Source organism: Lissotriton helveticus, chromosome 1_1 (genome assembly GCF_964261635.1).
Source record: "Lissotriton helveticus chromosome 1_1, aLisHel1.1, whole genome shotgun sequence".
In the NCBI taxonomy this organism is placed as follows: domain Eukaryota; kingdom Metazoa; phylum Chordata; class Amphibia; order Caudata; family Salamandridae; genus Lissotriton; species Lissotriton helveticus.
In genome coordinates this window covers 418,230,175-418,247,620 of record NC_136057.1, presented here as the reverse complement: position 1 = coordinate 418,247,620, position 17,446 = coordinate 418,230,175, and the positions used below count along the sequence as shown (strand labels likewise).

The 17,446-nt window shown below is 43.6% G+C and overlaps 1 protein-coding gene across 4 annotated transcripts in view; it reads left to right on the top strand.

Annotated features, from left to right (window-relative positions):
• Positions 1-17,446, top strand: part of DENND5B (DENN domain containing 5B) — a 578,042-nt gene that overhangs the window by 393,035 nt on the left and 167,561 nt on the right. For all 4 annotated transcript variants that reach the window (XM_078673773.1, XM_078673772.1, XM_078673775.1 and 1 more), the window contains one exon: positions 3,488-3,616. In XM_078673773.1, coding sequence (XP_078529899.1) covers positions 3,488-3,616 — 129 coding nt within the window. The remainder of the gene's footprint in view (positions 1-3,487; positions 3,617-17,446) is intronic.

Here is a 17,446-nt window from a genome sequence, read left to right as displayed (position 1 = left end):
CAGTAGTACAGTATATCTCCACTGCAACCCAGAACGCAGACTAACTGTGGTGTAAAGATTATGGCTGCCTTTTAATTTTGTAAAGGCTTGCGTTAACCAATCATAAACTGTTTAGTCATCGGCCGTATACACTGTCACCAACCCACCAGACACCTGCGCTCTGCAACACTCTCACTGGCACACATTTCCCTGCATTCGTAAAAGCAAAAATGGAGGTCGCTCATTCTCCTACGTTGCACTCAAGACATAGAACAACCTCCCTCAACTCATTAGAGCCTCCGCCTCACTTCTTGAGTTCCGCAAGAAGCTGAAGACCTGGATCTCCGTAAAAGCACCTTGGGGACCACAAGCCTACACACCTGCCCAAGTGCCTGAATTACCTCCTGGGCGATTAGTGTGCTATACAAATCAATATAACATATATACCATGGTATTCTGTACCGTGGTCCAATATATCACTAAATTTTTTTAGCCTTATTACTTTTTTACTACTGCATCAAGTCAGGTCCTGTGGCCAACCGCCCCAAAGGCAACCAACCCCATATTGCACACAGCCATAGTCTGTGCGCGGCTGGCCATAGGGTGTGGCCTCCCCCAGAGCTGTATGTATAAGTTAAAAAGAGAAAGGGGGCCTCGCACATTCCTCCCAGAGCCACTTTCAGCCCTGGGGGCCCTATTCCCCAGGGCTGTACATATATGTTAAAAGGGGAGAAGGGGCCACGCATTCCCCCTCTCCCAACCTTCTAAGGCTCTGGGGACCCCATCCGCAGAGTGGTTAGTTTTTCAATTAAAGGGGTTGGGATTCACAAAAGTGATAGTGGTAGTGGCAGAGCATCATCAGCTGCCAGTCTTCCCCTACCTCGACCTCCGGAAAGGAGAGTCCAGGACATTCAGGTTATGATCCCAATCTTTCAGCTTCTGTTCTGTATCACATTGAGGTAAACTCTGAGGGTGCTGGGACTGATGCCCCATTGTATCCTGCTGGTCAAGCATGCCGGGTGGCATATGTGGGCTCTGCTGGTGGATCTGAAGTCTCAGTGGCCCCAACATCAATGGGACCTTTCCAACCATTCCAGAGTCTACAAAACACCTGCAGTGGTGGGTGCTTGACTTGCGACTGGGTCAGTGGCGGACCCCTCTCCCACCCAGCGCTGACAGTGGTGAAAGATGCATTGCTTCTGGGTTGGGGCAGCCACCAGGGAGAAGTGGAGATCAGAGGCCTCTTGTCTCTGCCAGAGGCCTGACTCCACATCAACATTCTGGAGCTGTGAGCCATCCGCTTGGCATTGTAAGCTTTCCTGCCCTCCATCATAGGAAGGCTGATGCAAGTGCTCATAAACTACCTCACTGCCATGTGAAGTTGCATCAAACAGGATGGGGTTGGGACGTGGTCCCTTTGCCATGATTTGCTGTGCTTCTGGAAACAGCTTGACCATCAAGGAACCTTCCTAATGCGGAACCATCTGGCGAGATCTTTCAAGGCTAGAGCGGACAAATGTAGATGTCAATTCCTAGTGGATCACGAGTATCAGTTACGCCTGGCAGTGGCTGAGGTCTCTTCTGCCCAAAGGGCAAACCTTGACTTGATCTCTTTGCCATCAACAGTTCCCAAGGTGTTTTTCTCTCGTAGACATGTTCTGCCTACGGTGGGACTCAGGGCTTGTTTATGCCTTCCCACTGCTACCCCTTCTGTACTGAGTTCTGAAGATCAGGACAGAGTGGGCTAAAGCCATCCTAGTGGCACCAGATTGGACATGACATGTATGGTGTCCAGCTCTCCTGGGCACAAACACCTGTCCTCCGATCAGGCTGTGCCATGGGAGGATCTGCTGCTGCAGCAATGGGTATGATTCTGCACCATCCCTCCTTAGTCTCCACCTTCACGCTTGGAGATTAATCAGTGACAGCTGGACACCTTTGGAGGTGGTTGATGTCATTGTGGCAGACAGGCGTCTCTCAACAAAAACTGTATAGCCTGTCGTTAGGACATATTTGTGGTTTAGTGCGATGCACAACAGATAGACTCCCCTCAGGACATGCTATTTGATGTTTTATTCTTTGCTCTGTCCCTCGCCCAGCAAGGCTTTTCTTTGGGCCCAGTTAAAGGGTACCTTTTGGCTCTTTCAGCCTTCTTACGTTTTCCTGACCAGCCCTCATTATTTAATTCACCTATTGTGATGTGTTTTTTTAAAGAACTGTAGTGTTTGTTTCCTACTGCTCGCTTTGTTATGCTGCAGTGTGATCTTAACCTGGTCTTCCTATACTTTATGTGGACTCCCTGTGAGCTGCTGCACAGCTTTCCTTTGCGGCATCTCACGCTCAAAACAGTGTTCCTTGTGCCATAACATTGGCAGAGGGAGTGAAAGTGCTCCAAGCTCATTGTGTCAACCCACCGTATAGCACCTTCGTAAACAAACTGGATCTCCAAACTTGGGCATAATTTATTCCAAAAGTTATGACACCATTCTATGTCCATCAAACCATCACTTTGCTTCCTTTCTATGCTCCGCTTCAACCCTCTAAGGAGGAGGAGAGACTCCGAGCTGAGCTTTTACATCGATGGTGCCAGAAAACACAGAGTAGACGATCATCTCTTCATGGGGTTTGCAGAAGCAAAGAAGGGCAAGGACGTTCAGAAAAGGACCATCTCACGCTGGATCATGCTCTGCATCAAGATCTCAGCATCAAGATCTGGACAAGAAGCAGCTCATACCTTCAGAGCCAAGGCTGCTACCACTGTTCTTTTTCCTGGACATATGTCAGGTGGCTATGTGGGCATCCCTCCATGCGTTCACAAAACACTGCTGTCTGAACATCCAGGTTCACTAATTGGGGCATTTCACCCTCCCAGGAATACAGGAATTTTTGGTTTGAGGCAATTCACAGATCGAATTGGTGAGGAATCTGCAGTTGGAAAGTTCTATCAGAAGAACAAGTTACTTACCTTCAGTAAAGCTCTTTCTGATAGAGGACGTATCTATCCCCAGTGTCCTCAATGACCCTCCCATCCACCTTGTTCTGTGAATGGGGCTCTGTCTAATTAAAAAGATCTCAAGTCTAGGAATCTGCACACTGGTTGAAGCCAATTGTATACCAGGGCTCTCTACATGTGGGGGTGCGGATAGCCTTGAAAGCAGCTGATGTCAGCACACAGGAAGGGTACCTATATTGGTTCCTGACGTCATTTAGAGAGCATAACAGCATTAATGTGGGGCTGCGCATCCGAACAATGTGCAGAGGTAGTACTAAAAGGTTTCCAAATCTAGTCTGATGTCTGGGGAAATATTAAAAAGGTGAGGATTCTGTGGATAGATAGAATCTCTACCAGAAAGAGTGTTACCGAAGGTAAGTAACTTATTTGTTTGTAACTTTGTTACAATGAATGAGTGTTTAATGCAGAGTAATTCCAATACATGCTTTAATCAAGAGAGTAACATGCCCTATTCCTTGACCTGTTTTTTTTGTATTTTTTCCATTTATCCTTCAGACATATTCAACACATGAGTGAGATAAAGACCGATGTGGGCCGAGCAAGAGGATGGATACGGCTATCTCTAGAGAAGAAGCTCTTGTCTCAGCACCTTAAGCAGATGCTGTCCAACCAGGCGCTTACCAAGTATGCAAAGTTGTCACAGTTTAATAACCGACTGTCATGATGGATGTAAAACTGTGTGCAGCATTGCAATCTGCTGAGGGCTTAAAAAGTCCAAGATGAGAAGGGCATGCACAACTGTCACACTTAGAATTTTCATTGTGTTCCCATGCTAGAGTTGTACGCCTTTAAGTGACTTAAACGTGTTTATTGAATTGTTGTGCATTTATTATAATTGGGAGATGGGGAAATACTTTTTATCCAAAATTGGGGTATCTTTCATAGATTCACATGCCTGAATCATTCCCCGTCGCCGAGGCGGGAGTCCCGCGGTATATAAAAAAGCAGTGCCAAAAGTAAATTATAGTAGTAGGCCTAAGAGAAAGGCCTGAGGCCTAAACTGCAGTAGCCTATCTAGCTCATTATGCTAAAAGGACTAAGAATTTTGTCCTAACCAATCAGCTTATAGCACCCTCTAGAACCCTCTCTACAGAGCCAGTTCTCCTCAGATTTTCACCGCACGTCGTGTGGAAGGGAGTCTCCCTGAGTCTCTATTCCGTTTTTTCTCTTCAGGATGTCTGACAAGAAGGCCTTGTTTAGACCCTGCAGAACATGCGACAAGAAGAGAGTCCATGTTGATGATCAACATAAAGACTGTATTTATTGCCTCTATCCAAAGCATGAGGCAAAAAAGTTTAAGATCTGCCGCACCTTCCCTTCTAAGACCTTAAGGGATAGGGAGGCCAGAGTCCTTTTATTGCTCAAATCTTGATGATGACAGAGCTTCAACCTCCAGTAAGAGAGCAAGATCACAAGATGATTCCTCAAGTGAGGGGAGATAACATGTCAAAACCTCCCACTCCACTTCTGGCTCTTCACAGAGATCTCCATCTTCTTTCTCTGAAGCCTCAGCTCGCAAGGAATCTAAAAAAACATAAAACCGTGAGTAAAAGCTGCTCTGTCTCTTCAGCTTTTCCTATGACTACCATATCTGTAACGTCTTCTGCCCCTTCGTCGACGGCGTCAATTTCTACCACAGCTATCACCTCTCCTATTCTGTCAACTAGGATTTCCATTGTGGCAAAAAGAACCATCGTCGACAATCCGTCGACGACAGCCTCGTTGTCGAAGTCAAAGCACTCGTCGACGAAGGTACCGTCGACAAAGCCTCCATCATCGTTGTCGAAGACATCTACGGTGCCGTCGTTGACCGTCTCTTCGACATAGAAGCCGAGTCCGTCGACGAAGATTCCGTCGTCGTCGAGTCAGTCGACGAAGATTCAGTCGTCGTCGGGTCTGTCGACGAATATTCCGTCGATATCGAGTCCGTCGACGTCGAATCTGTCGACAAAGGTTCCGTCGACGAAGCCAGTGACGACGCCTGCAACAATTCAATCACCAATGTCTCCATTGTTTACGGTGCCACCATAATTAATAGACACCGCTTCTACAAAGCCTCCAATCACAATACAGCTATTTTCTACGCCTATTTCTTCAAAGACTTTCAAGCTAACATCTTATCAGAGGCAAGGAGGTTCTTATATCCCGCCACTTACGCCCTCTCACCTTCTCGAGACTTATGATCAAGAAGAGGAGGATGACTACGAGGATAATGACAACGAAGGAGCTTTTGGGGTAGGTCACCATCCCTCGGAGTTGAACATTAAATGTCAGGATGATGAGGAGGATGAGGAGTATGCTGTACATTACTATCAAGAAGATATTGTAGTTCCTCATCGTGCAGCATACCACAGGCAGTCTCGGACTTCAGAGTCCAGCCATCTGCCACAGAGCCTCATCCAGGACTTACAAGCCATGTTGGCAGACTATCGACCGTGTTTTCCACTACAGCAGGTCGTTTCTCCACTCCAGTCTGCAGCAGTTGCGGACCCTATTCCTCAACCTGAGATTCCAGCACCTAGATCTCCGGTCACAGAACCTCAGCAACCTACTTTGCCTAACCAGACTCCAGATACTTCTTCGGACGAAGAAGTAGAGGAAGGCGAATTACCAAATAACCCTCCTTTGGATCCGTGGGATGATTGTTATCCCCATGCCGTTTCCACCAACTCCACAGTCTTCGGACTCACCACCTGAAGACATAGGTGGGTTTCATAATCTTATGCAGCGAGCTGCGAGTAGATTTCAGCTGCCGGAAACAGTGGAACAGTCGGAGTGTTTTCTTCACGATTTTAAGAAGAAACTAGGAAGGTCATTCCTATTATAGACTATATATGGAAGGAGGCATCAAAGTAATGAAAAATCCGGCTTCTGTACCTGCCGTGCTTCCACGGATTGATAAAAAATATCGCGCTCCTCTCGGAAGCCCTTCATGCCTTACTGGACACCCGCTGCCAGATTCGGTCATTTCGCAGGCCGCTCAACAACTATCATAAAACCCAGCCACTCCCATCACTACGCCACCAGATAAGGAGGATCGTCGTTTGGACCTTATCGGTAGAAATAATTCCACCATGGCTGCCGCCTCAATCAGGGCAGCAAATTCTTTGGTGATCATAGGACGTTATGATCGCCAAATGTGGTCAGACATGGCTGGTTTGATTGATCTAATCCCAGAGGATAAACGACAGGAGGCTCGGAAGATCTTGATGGAAGGGGAGCGTGCAGCTGCAGAAACCATCGACTGCGCTTTGGACATTGCAAATACAAATTTTAGACAACTGGCAGGAGCTGCAGTTCTCAAGCGTCAGGGCTGGCTAAAGGCTACCACCTTTCGGCCTGAGGTCCAACTAAGAATTCTGGATATGGCCTATGATGGCGAGTCTTTGTTTGGGAAACACATAGACGAAGTCCTCCAAGCAATCAAAACGGACACTGATACCGCTAGATCCCTGGCTTCCCTGCAGTATAGGCGGGGATCTTTCAGAGGAGCCAGAGGACGTGGATATTCCTCTAGATGAAGCTATTACCAACAAAACAGACAATATCAGCCTCAATACTGGCAGAATTATCAGTCTTCCTACCGCCAGTCTGGTATGGCTAGCTTCTCTCGCCAAGGAGGCCGAAAACGCTCCAACAATCAATGGCGAGACACTCGCAGAAAACAGTGAGATCAGCTGGGCGCCACCCTTATTTCTTTCCCTCCCTGTGGGCGCAAAAATATCTGCCTTCCTACACCGGTGGCAACAGATTACATCCGATCAATGGGTGCTAGACCTTGTTCAACATGGACACACACTTGAGTTTGTCACCAAACCACCAACTACTCCGCCCAGGGGACCCCCTCCCCCTCGTCTTCACTTACTGTTCAAGGAGGTTCATTCTATGTTCCTCAAGAACGCTATAGAAAAGGTTCCAGTTCATCAGAGGCGGACAGGCTTCTATTCCCGTTTTTTCCTCATAAAGAAGAAATCAGTGGAATGGAGACCGATCTTGGACCTGGGCAATCGCAACACTTATCTCAAGAAGCAGGGTTTTCGCATGGTCTCTCATCCAGAGATTCTCAGCTGCCTGAACGAGGGAGATTTTATGACTTCTTTGGACATGGAAGACGCATACTTTCACATCCCAATTCACCCAAAACATCGAAAGTATCTCCGTTTCACTGTGGCTGGCGCCCATTATCAGTTCAAAGTGCTCCCATTTGGCCTCAAATCGGCTCCAAGAATTTTTACGAAGTGCCTAGTTCCGGTAGCGGCAGCACTACGCTCTTCAGGGATCCAGGTCTTCCCGTACTTGGACGATTGGCTAATCAAAGGTTCCTCAAAGTACAGAGTACAGAACGACCTAACGTGTCACAATCTCTTTGCATCCCTGGGTCTCACTGTGAACAAAAACAAATCCCAATTGCAGCCGATTTCCTGGGCGCACATCTGTATACAATACTCTTCAGGGCATTCTTGTCTCAAGAAAGGCAACTCCGTCTTCAGAAATTGGCCATACAAGTGTCAAAAAGAAAGTCACTTTCTGTTCGCCTGTTCGCTTCACTTCTGGGAATGTGTTCTTCGGCAATAAATCTCATCCCACTAGCACGTCTGAGAATGCGGCCTCTGCAGGAGGAGCTACATCGTAAGTGGGAGCAAGCGACAGGTTCCTTCGACGACATCATCAAGGTAACCCCACGCATGGTAGATGCTCTACAATGGTGGGCACAACTGCGCAGTCTGAAACAAGGACTCACATTCTTGCAAACTCCTCCGGACTTCGTTATGAGGACAGACTCGTCTATGGAGGGCTGGGGAGGACATCTCCAAGACCTACAAGTGCAGGGCAAATGGCCTCAGAAATACAAACAATGTCACATCAACAGTCTAGTATTGAGAGCCATCTTTCTATCCCTACAAGTGTTCCTTTCCAGAATCGTAGGATCTTCAGTCCTGGTCCGAACGGACAATACCACCAGCATGTTTTATATGAACAAGCATGGAGGAACACTATCAGCTACGCTATCAAAGGTAGCTCAGGAGTTATGGGAATGGCTTACACTTCACAACATAACTCTCAAAGCAGATCATGTCAGAGGTCTCCACAACACCCTAGTGGACAAGCTCAGCAGATCCTTGTCAGATTGCCATGAATGGGAGCTGGACAACATTCAATTGGTCAGAGTGTTCCAGACCTGGGGCAAGCCAACGTTGGACTTATTTGCGACTCACCAGAACAAGAAATGCCAGTGTTACGCCAGCAGATACCCTCAACAGGGATCAAGAGGGAATCCCCTGTCCATGCGATGGTCAGGGATTTATGCTTATCCCTTTCCTCCGATCCCTTTGATTCCTTTGATGTTGCGCAAAATGAAGCTGGAGAGCTGCCGTCTCATCCTAATTGCTCCGAGATGGCCCCGCCAGTATTGGTTTCAGGAGCTCATGTTGCTATCACAGGAGCCTCCAATCAAACTTCTCCCAGCTCCAACACTGCTGTCACGCAACGAGGGTCAGATACGTCACCCAGACCCTCAATCTCTGAAATTACACGCATGGCTCCTGACTTCATGGAGTTTCAGCACCTCCAAATTCCTCAGGATTGCCGGGACATCTTGAAAAGGGTGCGAGCCCAGAGCACATTGAAGACTTATCGTCTTAAATGGAAGCGATTCTGCTCATAGTGTATCTCAAACACTTTGCACCAGATTGAAGCTCCACCAGAAAAAAATCTACCTTACCTTTTACATTTGGCACGCTCTGGTCTTTCATTTTCTTCAATAAAGGTCCATCTAGCGGCTCTCTCCAGGTTCAGGAAGGTAGCTGACATTCCCTCACTATGTTCTTCATCGGTAATAAAACAGTTAATGAGAGGTCTTTTCCGGGTTTATCCTCCGGTTAAACCTTCCCCACCGGAATGGGAGCTCAACACGGTCCTCTCACAGCTGATGAAGCACCCATTCAAACCTATTCACAAAGCCGACCTCAAGTATCTAACATGGAAGGTCGCCTTACTTCTAGCTCTGACATCTGCCAGAAGAGTAGGAGAAATTCAGGCTTTCACTATAAAAGAACCTTTCTTGCATTTCTCTCAGGATTATGTCACTCTCCGAACGAATCCAACTTTTATACCCAAATTGCCTTCTCAGTTCCATTTAAATGAGCCAGTGAAATTGCGAGTGTTCTTCCCAAATCCTACAACTCCAGCGGAAAGAACATACATTCTTTGGACATCAAGCGATGTTTGAAGTTTTATCTTCAAAGGACTAAAAACTTCAGAAAATCAGTTCAGTTATTCGTGGCTTATGGCCAGACTACGCTGAAACAAGCGGTCACTAAAGCCACAATTTCCAGGTGGATAGCCTCCGCAATCCATTTTTGTCATGTCAAATCCAACAGACCACTACAAAGAAATGTCAGATCTCACTCTACAAGTGCTGTAGCAGCGTCTACAGCATTGTTCGCAGGAGTGACATTGCAGAATATTTGTCGTACTGCGATATGGAAGAATGTCCACATGTTTACAAGACATTACTGCCTGCAATCGACAATTCAAGAAGATGCGGCAGTTGGTCAAGCGGTCTTACGTCATCTGGTTCCTTAAAAACAGCTTCAGGTAACCAGTGTTCATTCATTCTGTTGTTAAAATATGCTTTCTATATATCTGTGTATTATAAAGATGTGAACATATTTCAAGTTGCTTATTTATTATGTGTGATGTTACTCTTCCTGATTAATATTATATGACTACTCTTTGGAATCTAGTCATGTTTTATCATTAACAATGTACTTACTTCACACTTGTTGGTTGGTGAATATAATGGTTATGGGAGTGTATCACTATAAGTCTCCCACCATCCGCAACCGACTCTTACCTGGCATACTGCTTGCTACTCTGATTCAGGCAGGTGAATCTATGAAAGATACCCCAATACTGGATAAGAAAACAAGTTACTTACCTGTAACTTCAGTTATCCAGTATTGGTATCTTTCATAGATTCACAAGCACCCACCCTCCTCCCCGGAGAGTCAGTTCTCTAATTTTTGGGATACTCATTTCCCACTACTGTTAACGAAAATCTGAGGAAAACTTGATCTGCAGAGAGGGTTCTAGAGGGTGCTGTAAGCGGATTGGTTAGGACAAAATTCTTAGTCCTTTTAGCATAATGAGGTAGATAGGCTACCGCAGTTTAGGCCTCAGGCCTTACTCTTAGGCCTACTACTATAATTTACTTTTGGCACTGCGTTTTCATATACCTTGGGAATCTCGCCTCGGTGACGGTAATGATTCAGGCTTGTGAATCTATGAAGGATACCAATACTGGATAACTGAAGTTACAGGTAAGTAACTTGTTTTCTTATTTAAAGTAGTTTTTTGGTATAGTTCTGCACAATTTTGTTATATAATTAGTCCTTCAAATTTTTCTTAAAATGGTATAGAACATATTTCACTGCTGTTGATGGCTCAATAACAATCCTCATGTGACCAGACAAAAGAGCATCAGGAGTACTTTGTTCAAAAAAATAAGAATACATTTCAAAATGCCATATTAATTATCCAAAAACGGCATTAAACGAACTTGATGTGTGTTTGAAACGTTGAACCACCAGACCGAGTGGCCAAGATGGTAGAGATTGTTTCCATCTCCATATTTAAATGTAATGATTAGCAATATCTTTGGCATATTGTGGAATATCCATCAGGGATCAGTTAATTTCTTGTTTGGTGCTTCCATGTGTATGAAGGACATTAGAAGAAACATTGGTGCCTGACAGCCGTTGCCCACTAGTTGTTCATCAAAATGTTGAGGACTTTAAATGAGTGCTTATAGTTGAGATTGTGCTATAAACTCCCCTATCATTATCATCATCATAACTTTATTTTGATCACAAAGATCTTAAAAAGAACACCACAGCTAAATGCATACCGGCATAAATTTAAGACAGCAAGATGGTTATGAAAAGGCCAAATAGTAAAGCATTCAATAAAACACCTAAAAATGCCATGTGAGAATCAACCCATATAAAAATACATATCATCTATATAAAATATATATTATTAAAAAAGCTTCAAGATAAAAATTATTATATAATGCACTTTGAGTGTCCGATCCGTAGAGCTAACAGGAATTTTTCTAGGCTAAAGACCACTACTCTTCGGTATCTGTACTAAGGATTCTAAGCACGTCTAGTTAGTGGCCAGGTCTGGTTAGCCTACACAAGGGAATAATCTACTTAGCCCTCAGTTCTTGTAGTATGGGCAAAAGAATAACAGATGGACTATGGATTTGAGGCTTCTTTTGCAAGCCGCACATTTACCATCGGAGGATACATTGCTTCCCCAATTGCTACGAAACAATTTGGTCAGAAGTGTCTTATCTGAATTGTAGGGAACAGTTTCCGTGCAAGAGGTTGAACAATTTCAACAATAGTTTCCTCAAAGAGCCGGAAGGGTTTGAAATCCATAAACTCTAGAGTAACGGAGGTCAGATATTTTGGCACACCCTTCACCTGATATATATTCTCAATAAATAGCTTTTACCCTACTCTTCGTAATCGAACACAGCTCATCCGGTCTTGATCAATAATCCTCCATCCCCAATTTCCTTAATTTCCTCAAGTTGCAAAACCACAGGATTGTGCTTGTCTTGGGTTGTGTCATAAGATCCCTAATTACCACTCGATAGGGAGCAAGCTCCTCAATTGTCCATAGGCAATGCCGTAACAATAAGTGCTTGTAGTCCAGCTTATGAACAAGTTTTCTTTGGGCCAAATCAAGAAAAATAGGAGTCCGGGGAGAGCTGGCTGGTAAATTTAGAATTGATCTTATAAATTGATGTTCCATGATGGAGAGACAATCAGTGTTCCCACTAACCCACAGTTATGCTCCATACATAACGGCTCCTAGGTCTTTAGTATCACATATTTCTAGTGCTAGAGCCGCTTTCCTTGACACTGTACTTCTTTGGATCTTATTTATGTGGGCAGTCTGTTGGATTATGTATTTCAGTGAGAGGGTCGCTCCTAATCAAATGTGTTTCCTTACTGGTGTCCTGAACTGAAGCTGGTGTGTATCAATTTAAAATGCGTATTTGAAAATTTGTGGGTGATCTGGCATTACAGTCCTTGCAATTATCCTCTTCACACGGGTGTGGAGTATTAGGTGCAACCACACTGCTCCCTGTTTTGTAACACCATACTGCTAAAGCGTAATCATACAGCCCAATCGAGTCAGTCACAGTTGGATAGCTAGTTGGCAGCCTCAGTTTATCATAAACTCTGTGCCAGAGTCCAAAGACCATTGCACATATGTATTGCAAAGCAGCAAATGGACACCTAATGCACATCGTATTGTTCTCTCTGACTTCATCTCTTAACATACCACTCCACAGTAGGCTGTATTTGGACCACAACATAACTTATAACATTGGGTGCATCCATTTGATCCCTTGCAGAAGATGGCTTGAATGTATTTAAATCCATTCTATGGGCATTATTATTCATCCAGATCAGGTTAGAGATTATCCGTTTATGGTCTGCAAGAACTATTTACTTACAGCTGTTTTGCCTTTCATAGTGTATGGTATGCCTTTCAAAAATGGTATTGATATCCTCACAGCTTCTATTGTCTCAGTAAAACAGTTTTTTCCCAGTTCTTTTAATCACTGTATTTTTCTAAAGGAAGTTAGCTGGTCCCTAGAGTGTTGCAGTAGTCTTACTTTTAATTCCTCCTACTCACTTCTACTTAAGCCTACCCTTACTACTCCAGCTTATTACTTTGATGGCATTTGTTCACTGCAATATGGAACAACTGCTCGCTGCAAAACAACTTTATATTGAATGAGAATGATTGAATACTTGTATAATTGTGCAGTTCTCTTGTGTGAACGCCTTTTAGCTGGTGTTCTCACGAGGCCAGTAAGCTTTTTGTGTGCTTAATTACTTCTTCCTACTCCTACACCGATTATTTGTCCTATACTTATGGCTGCTGATTCCTGTCCAATTCGTTCTTACCCATGCATTCTGTTTAATCTATAAGTTGTTACTCCTCCGCACTACTACTCCTACTTTTGAATACTCCTACCTACCCCTTACAACTATAACTGCAGCTCAGTGATAAAGTGCAGCATAATTCAACCACATGGGTTGTCCCTTTATAAGTTGGGTTGAATGACGGAACCATGCATGCCATTACCACCCTTTACAACGTCGTCATTACAACAACTGTGACACTACTATGCAAGTTTTTACCACGCATATGCCTTTACTACGCATGCTCTTACAAAGACATTTGCATTGTTACGGCATGTATAGTAAAGGCATATGCGTGGTGAAAACTTGCCAGGTAAGTATAACCCATATATAGATAGATAGATAGATAGATAGATGTAGATATAGATATCGATATAGATATCGATATTAATATCGATATAGATATCGAGAGACATAGAGAGAGACATAGAGAGAGACATAGAGGTCTATATCTCCATATCCAAACAGATTCCCGGGCGTCTCCCGCATACACACTACCAGCCGGTTAATGCCATGCTTCAGACAAGGATAGGAATACGGACCGCAATTGTCGTGGTATTTGCAGGGCTTGATTTATTTAGCCACCAGTCAGACTCGTTTCGGATATCAAAGTGTCCTTGTTCACTGGCGGAAAGGCAGTCCGCTTTCTGTTTTCATACCATTTTACATTTTGCTTTCACCTGTGTCATGTGATAAATAAATATAAAAGACAGACTAATGGCACTTGTGCATTTTTCATACAGTTTTTGCATTTTAAACTAGCCCAATGTATTGTAATAATACAAATATAGCTGTGGCAATTTAAAACGTATTATGTCTGCTTAAATGCAAATTCATATATTGAGCCACAGCTAATTAACAGGACAGTACATAATGAAAAAATGAACAACATCAAATAATGCTAATCTAATGTCTTCATCTTGAATGTCACATAAAATATTTGTATATATAACATACTCTAAAATTATTTTGCTTTAAAGAAAATACCATATGTACTGTCTAAAATTGTCTATACATGTAAGTATAAAGAATTTGACAGATCTTAAAATAATAACTGAATACATTCATATAATATAAAAAGCCATATCCGGTATTTTCAAGTATTGTACCAAGTTCAAGATGTGCAAAGTCTATCACTGTATGTAAACAATATATTAGTCCACTAAGATTCTGTGGAGAATGACTCTAAAGTGCCTCAGTGTTATAGTGCAAATTGATTAATTGTGCAAAAATGTGCTGATACTGTCATAAAATGTAATCAAATTGTGGTATCTTTAAAAAAAATATGTACATTAAAAAGACAATATACATATTAAAAAACAGTGTCTAGGTGAAGGGGGATGTCAATAGCAGCATTAGAGGGGAAGTAAATATAATATTTATATATATATATATATATATATATATATATACACATATATATTCGACATTCTATTACTTATACAGTACTGTATTTGATTAGAGAAAATTATGGAGGTCTTCTGTGTTATTTAGCCCTTTAGGATGTTTACTGTCCAACTCTAAGATTATTTTGGATTGAAGTTGTCTCAAGGCTTTTTCTCTATTGCCTCCTTTAGGGCATTCTGACACGGCAGAGATGACAAAATATTGAAGGCATTTCAGATTGTTGCCATGCACGGCTTTAAAGTGTCTGGCAACTGGGTACGCTGTGTCACTATTATCTATAGCTGAGGCCACAGGTGCATGTCAGAACGTACACAGCGTACTCCGTTTTACAGTTGTAATTGCCTTGGATCTTGATTTCATTGGGGCTAAATGGGGTCAAATATTTGGTGGTAGAGATCACAAATTTACATGCCCTACATGAAGAACATTTTAGGAAACCCCCCAAAAAAAAGGATTGGATACTAACAGGCTAACGGGCGCTCTACAGTATATTAATAGGGTATATATCAAAACATAATATCACTTTGGTGCTTCAAGAAGATGGATGTGTATCCAACATCCAGAAGAGTCCCGCAGATGCGGAAGCAAACAGAACCAAATATCCTCTGAGCACACTATTATTAATTCATTCTTCAGTCATGGCACAAATCATATGGTAAATGTCACTGTGAAGTTATTCCGGATAAGTAATCAAAGTCTTTTCCAATCAAGGTTTCAAAGTTCATCCATATTTATTGCGTTGTCATCAGAAATTCTCCTGGCATTCAATGTAGAGAGTACATCAGCCTCAGCCAACACGTGTTTCGTCGTGTAATAATATCACACTTTGACTTCCTTTTAGGAAACCCTGTCTGGGTTGTAACCATGTGGTCTTTTTTGTAAGGGTTTTTACGCACTATTTGTGATCTCATAGAGGTCCCTCTACAAAATGTTATAGTGGGTTTGTCTGGCATGTCAGGGCCTAGCACTCCATCTGTGAGGACTATTGGCCAATTTCGATTGATGATAGATCGAATTTGGCGTTCCTGTTTGTTAAAGGTGCGGATAAGTCGCGGTGTATTTGTAGCCTCTGGGGATTCTAGTGTGCCATTGGTAGGGTTTAACAGAGATTCTCTAGATCTATTGTTGACCTTAGATAGGGCTTGATGTACTATAACCTCTCTGTTTGAATTTCTCAAGTGCTCCTTGTGTGCATTTCTGTTGTTGCTCTACAGTGTTGCAAGTTTGATTCTTAATAATTCACCATAAGGTATACTTTGCACAAGATGTTTAGGGTGGGCACTCGATGCATGAAGCGTTGAGTTGCCCGCTGTTGCTTTTCTATGAAGGGTGGTATTGATTTTGTTTGCCTCAACATAGACTTTGACATCAAGGAAATCAATTTCCATGTCACTCATATGTGAGGTGAATTTTAGATTTACTGATATCATTGATATCATTGATAAATACATTGGCACTCTCCTCATTGCCTTGCCACACAATAAAAACATTGTCAATAAACCTGAACCAGTGTCTGACATGTCTCGTGAGTTGTTCATGATGTACCTGTTTGAGGATCTGCTCCTTCCACCAGCCAACCGTTAAACAGGCATAACTGGGGGAGAAGCAAGAACCCATTGCTACCCCCCGTAGTTGTTTGTACATCTGGGTACCGAATATGAAGTAATTGTTGTTGAGACACCACTCAATACACTTTACAATGACCTTATTATGCTCCTAATTTTTAGCTGGTTTAGAGCTTAAAAAATGTTGGACTGCTTTTAGCCCCACATTATGATCAATACATGTGTATAATGATCCGATGTCTAGAGTTATTAGTTTCATGTCTGCTTCCCATTGTATGTCTTTAATCTTGTTGAGGAACTCACCAGTGTCTTTGACATATGTTGGAAGATCTTTAACTAGATCCTGAAGATAGTAATCAACATACTGGGATAGATGTTCCCCAACACTGTCAATGGCAGATATGGTCGGTCGTCCAGGAATGGGGTTGATATTTTTGTGAGTCTTAGGTTCAAAATAGATAGAGGGAATTTTTGGATATTCAACCCATAGATATTTGAACTCTTCTGTAGAGATCATGCCATCCCGTCTAAATTGGTGGAGATTTTCTTTAATTTTTCTGTGGCATTGTTGTAGTCTTTTTTTTGTTTGAACGTACGTAACATGCTCCGTCTGAGAGCTGTAGATGGGCTTCTTTTAGATAATCTTTTTGTGGCCATAGGACTATGTTACCACCCTTGTCAGAAGGTTTTATGAAGACTTCGTTGTTTTTTAGGGCGAGCTGACGTTAGCATTCATGCGAAGCATGAATGCTGTAAGCTCTCCAACTAATGCTATCCGTATTTGGGAGAGTGGACACCAAAGTGTCACGAGCTTTCCCAGTGTCGGATTTGACCGCGGGAGCGCGCGTATCACCCGCGCATGCGCAGAGTAACTCAGCATTTTATTTTTTTTTTTTTTTTTTTTATTTCCCAGCCCCGAACCGAATCAGGTATCAGAGCGCTTCACATATAGGCAGCCCCCACCCCCCAACCCTCTGCATGCGCACACACAGGCGAGCGCATGCACACGCAGGCACACGGCAGACACTCGCTCACACACACCCCCCTCCCCCACAGTCACACACACGCACTCCAGACACATACACACGCGCGTGACCCCCATCCCCACCACTTACCGGGCTCTTTCGGCGTGTTCAGTGTCTCATCGCTCCACTTCTTCCTCGGCGGCGGCGGCTGTGGCGGCGGGCGGGACTTCCTGCTGGATTGCAGGCCCCGCCCCCGTCTCAGGCAAAAGTGCCTGACTTCCGTTTTTGTTATTGCTGTTGGGGGACACGGTAACCCGGGACCGGACCCGACCGCACCGGCCGAGGCTGATCTTTTTTATTTTTATTTATCCAAAAGTCTTTTTTAGGCAGTGGTTGCAGCTGTTGCTATAACGCACCACGGCACTCTGGCAGTTCAGTGCCTTGCTGTATTTACACATGGTAACAGTGTTTATATTTGCATCACGCTTCCACTTTACAGTAGCT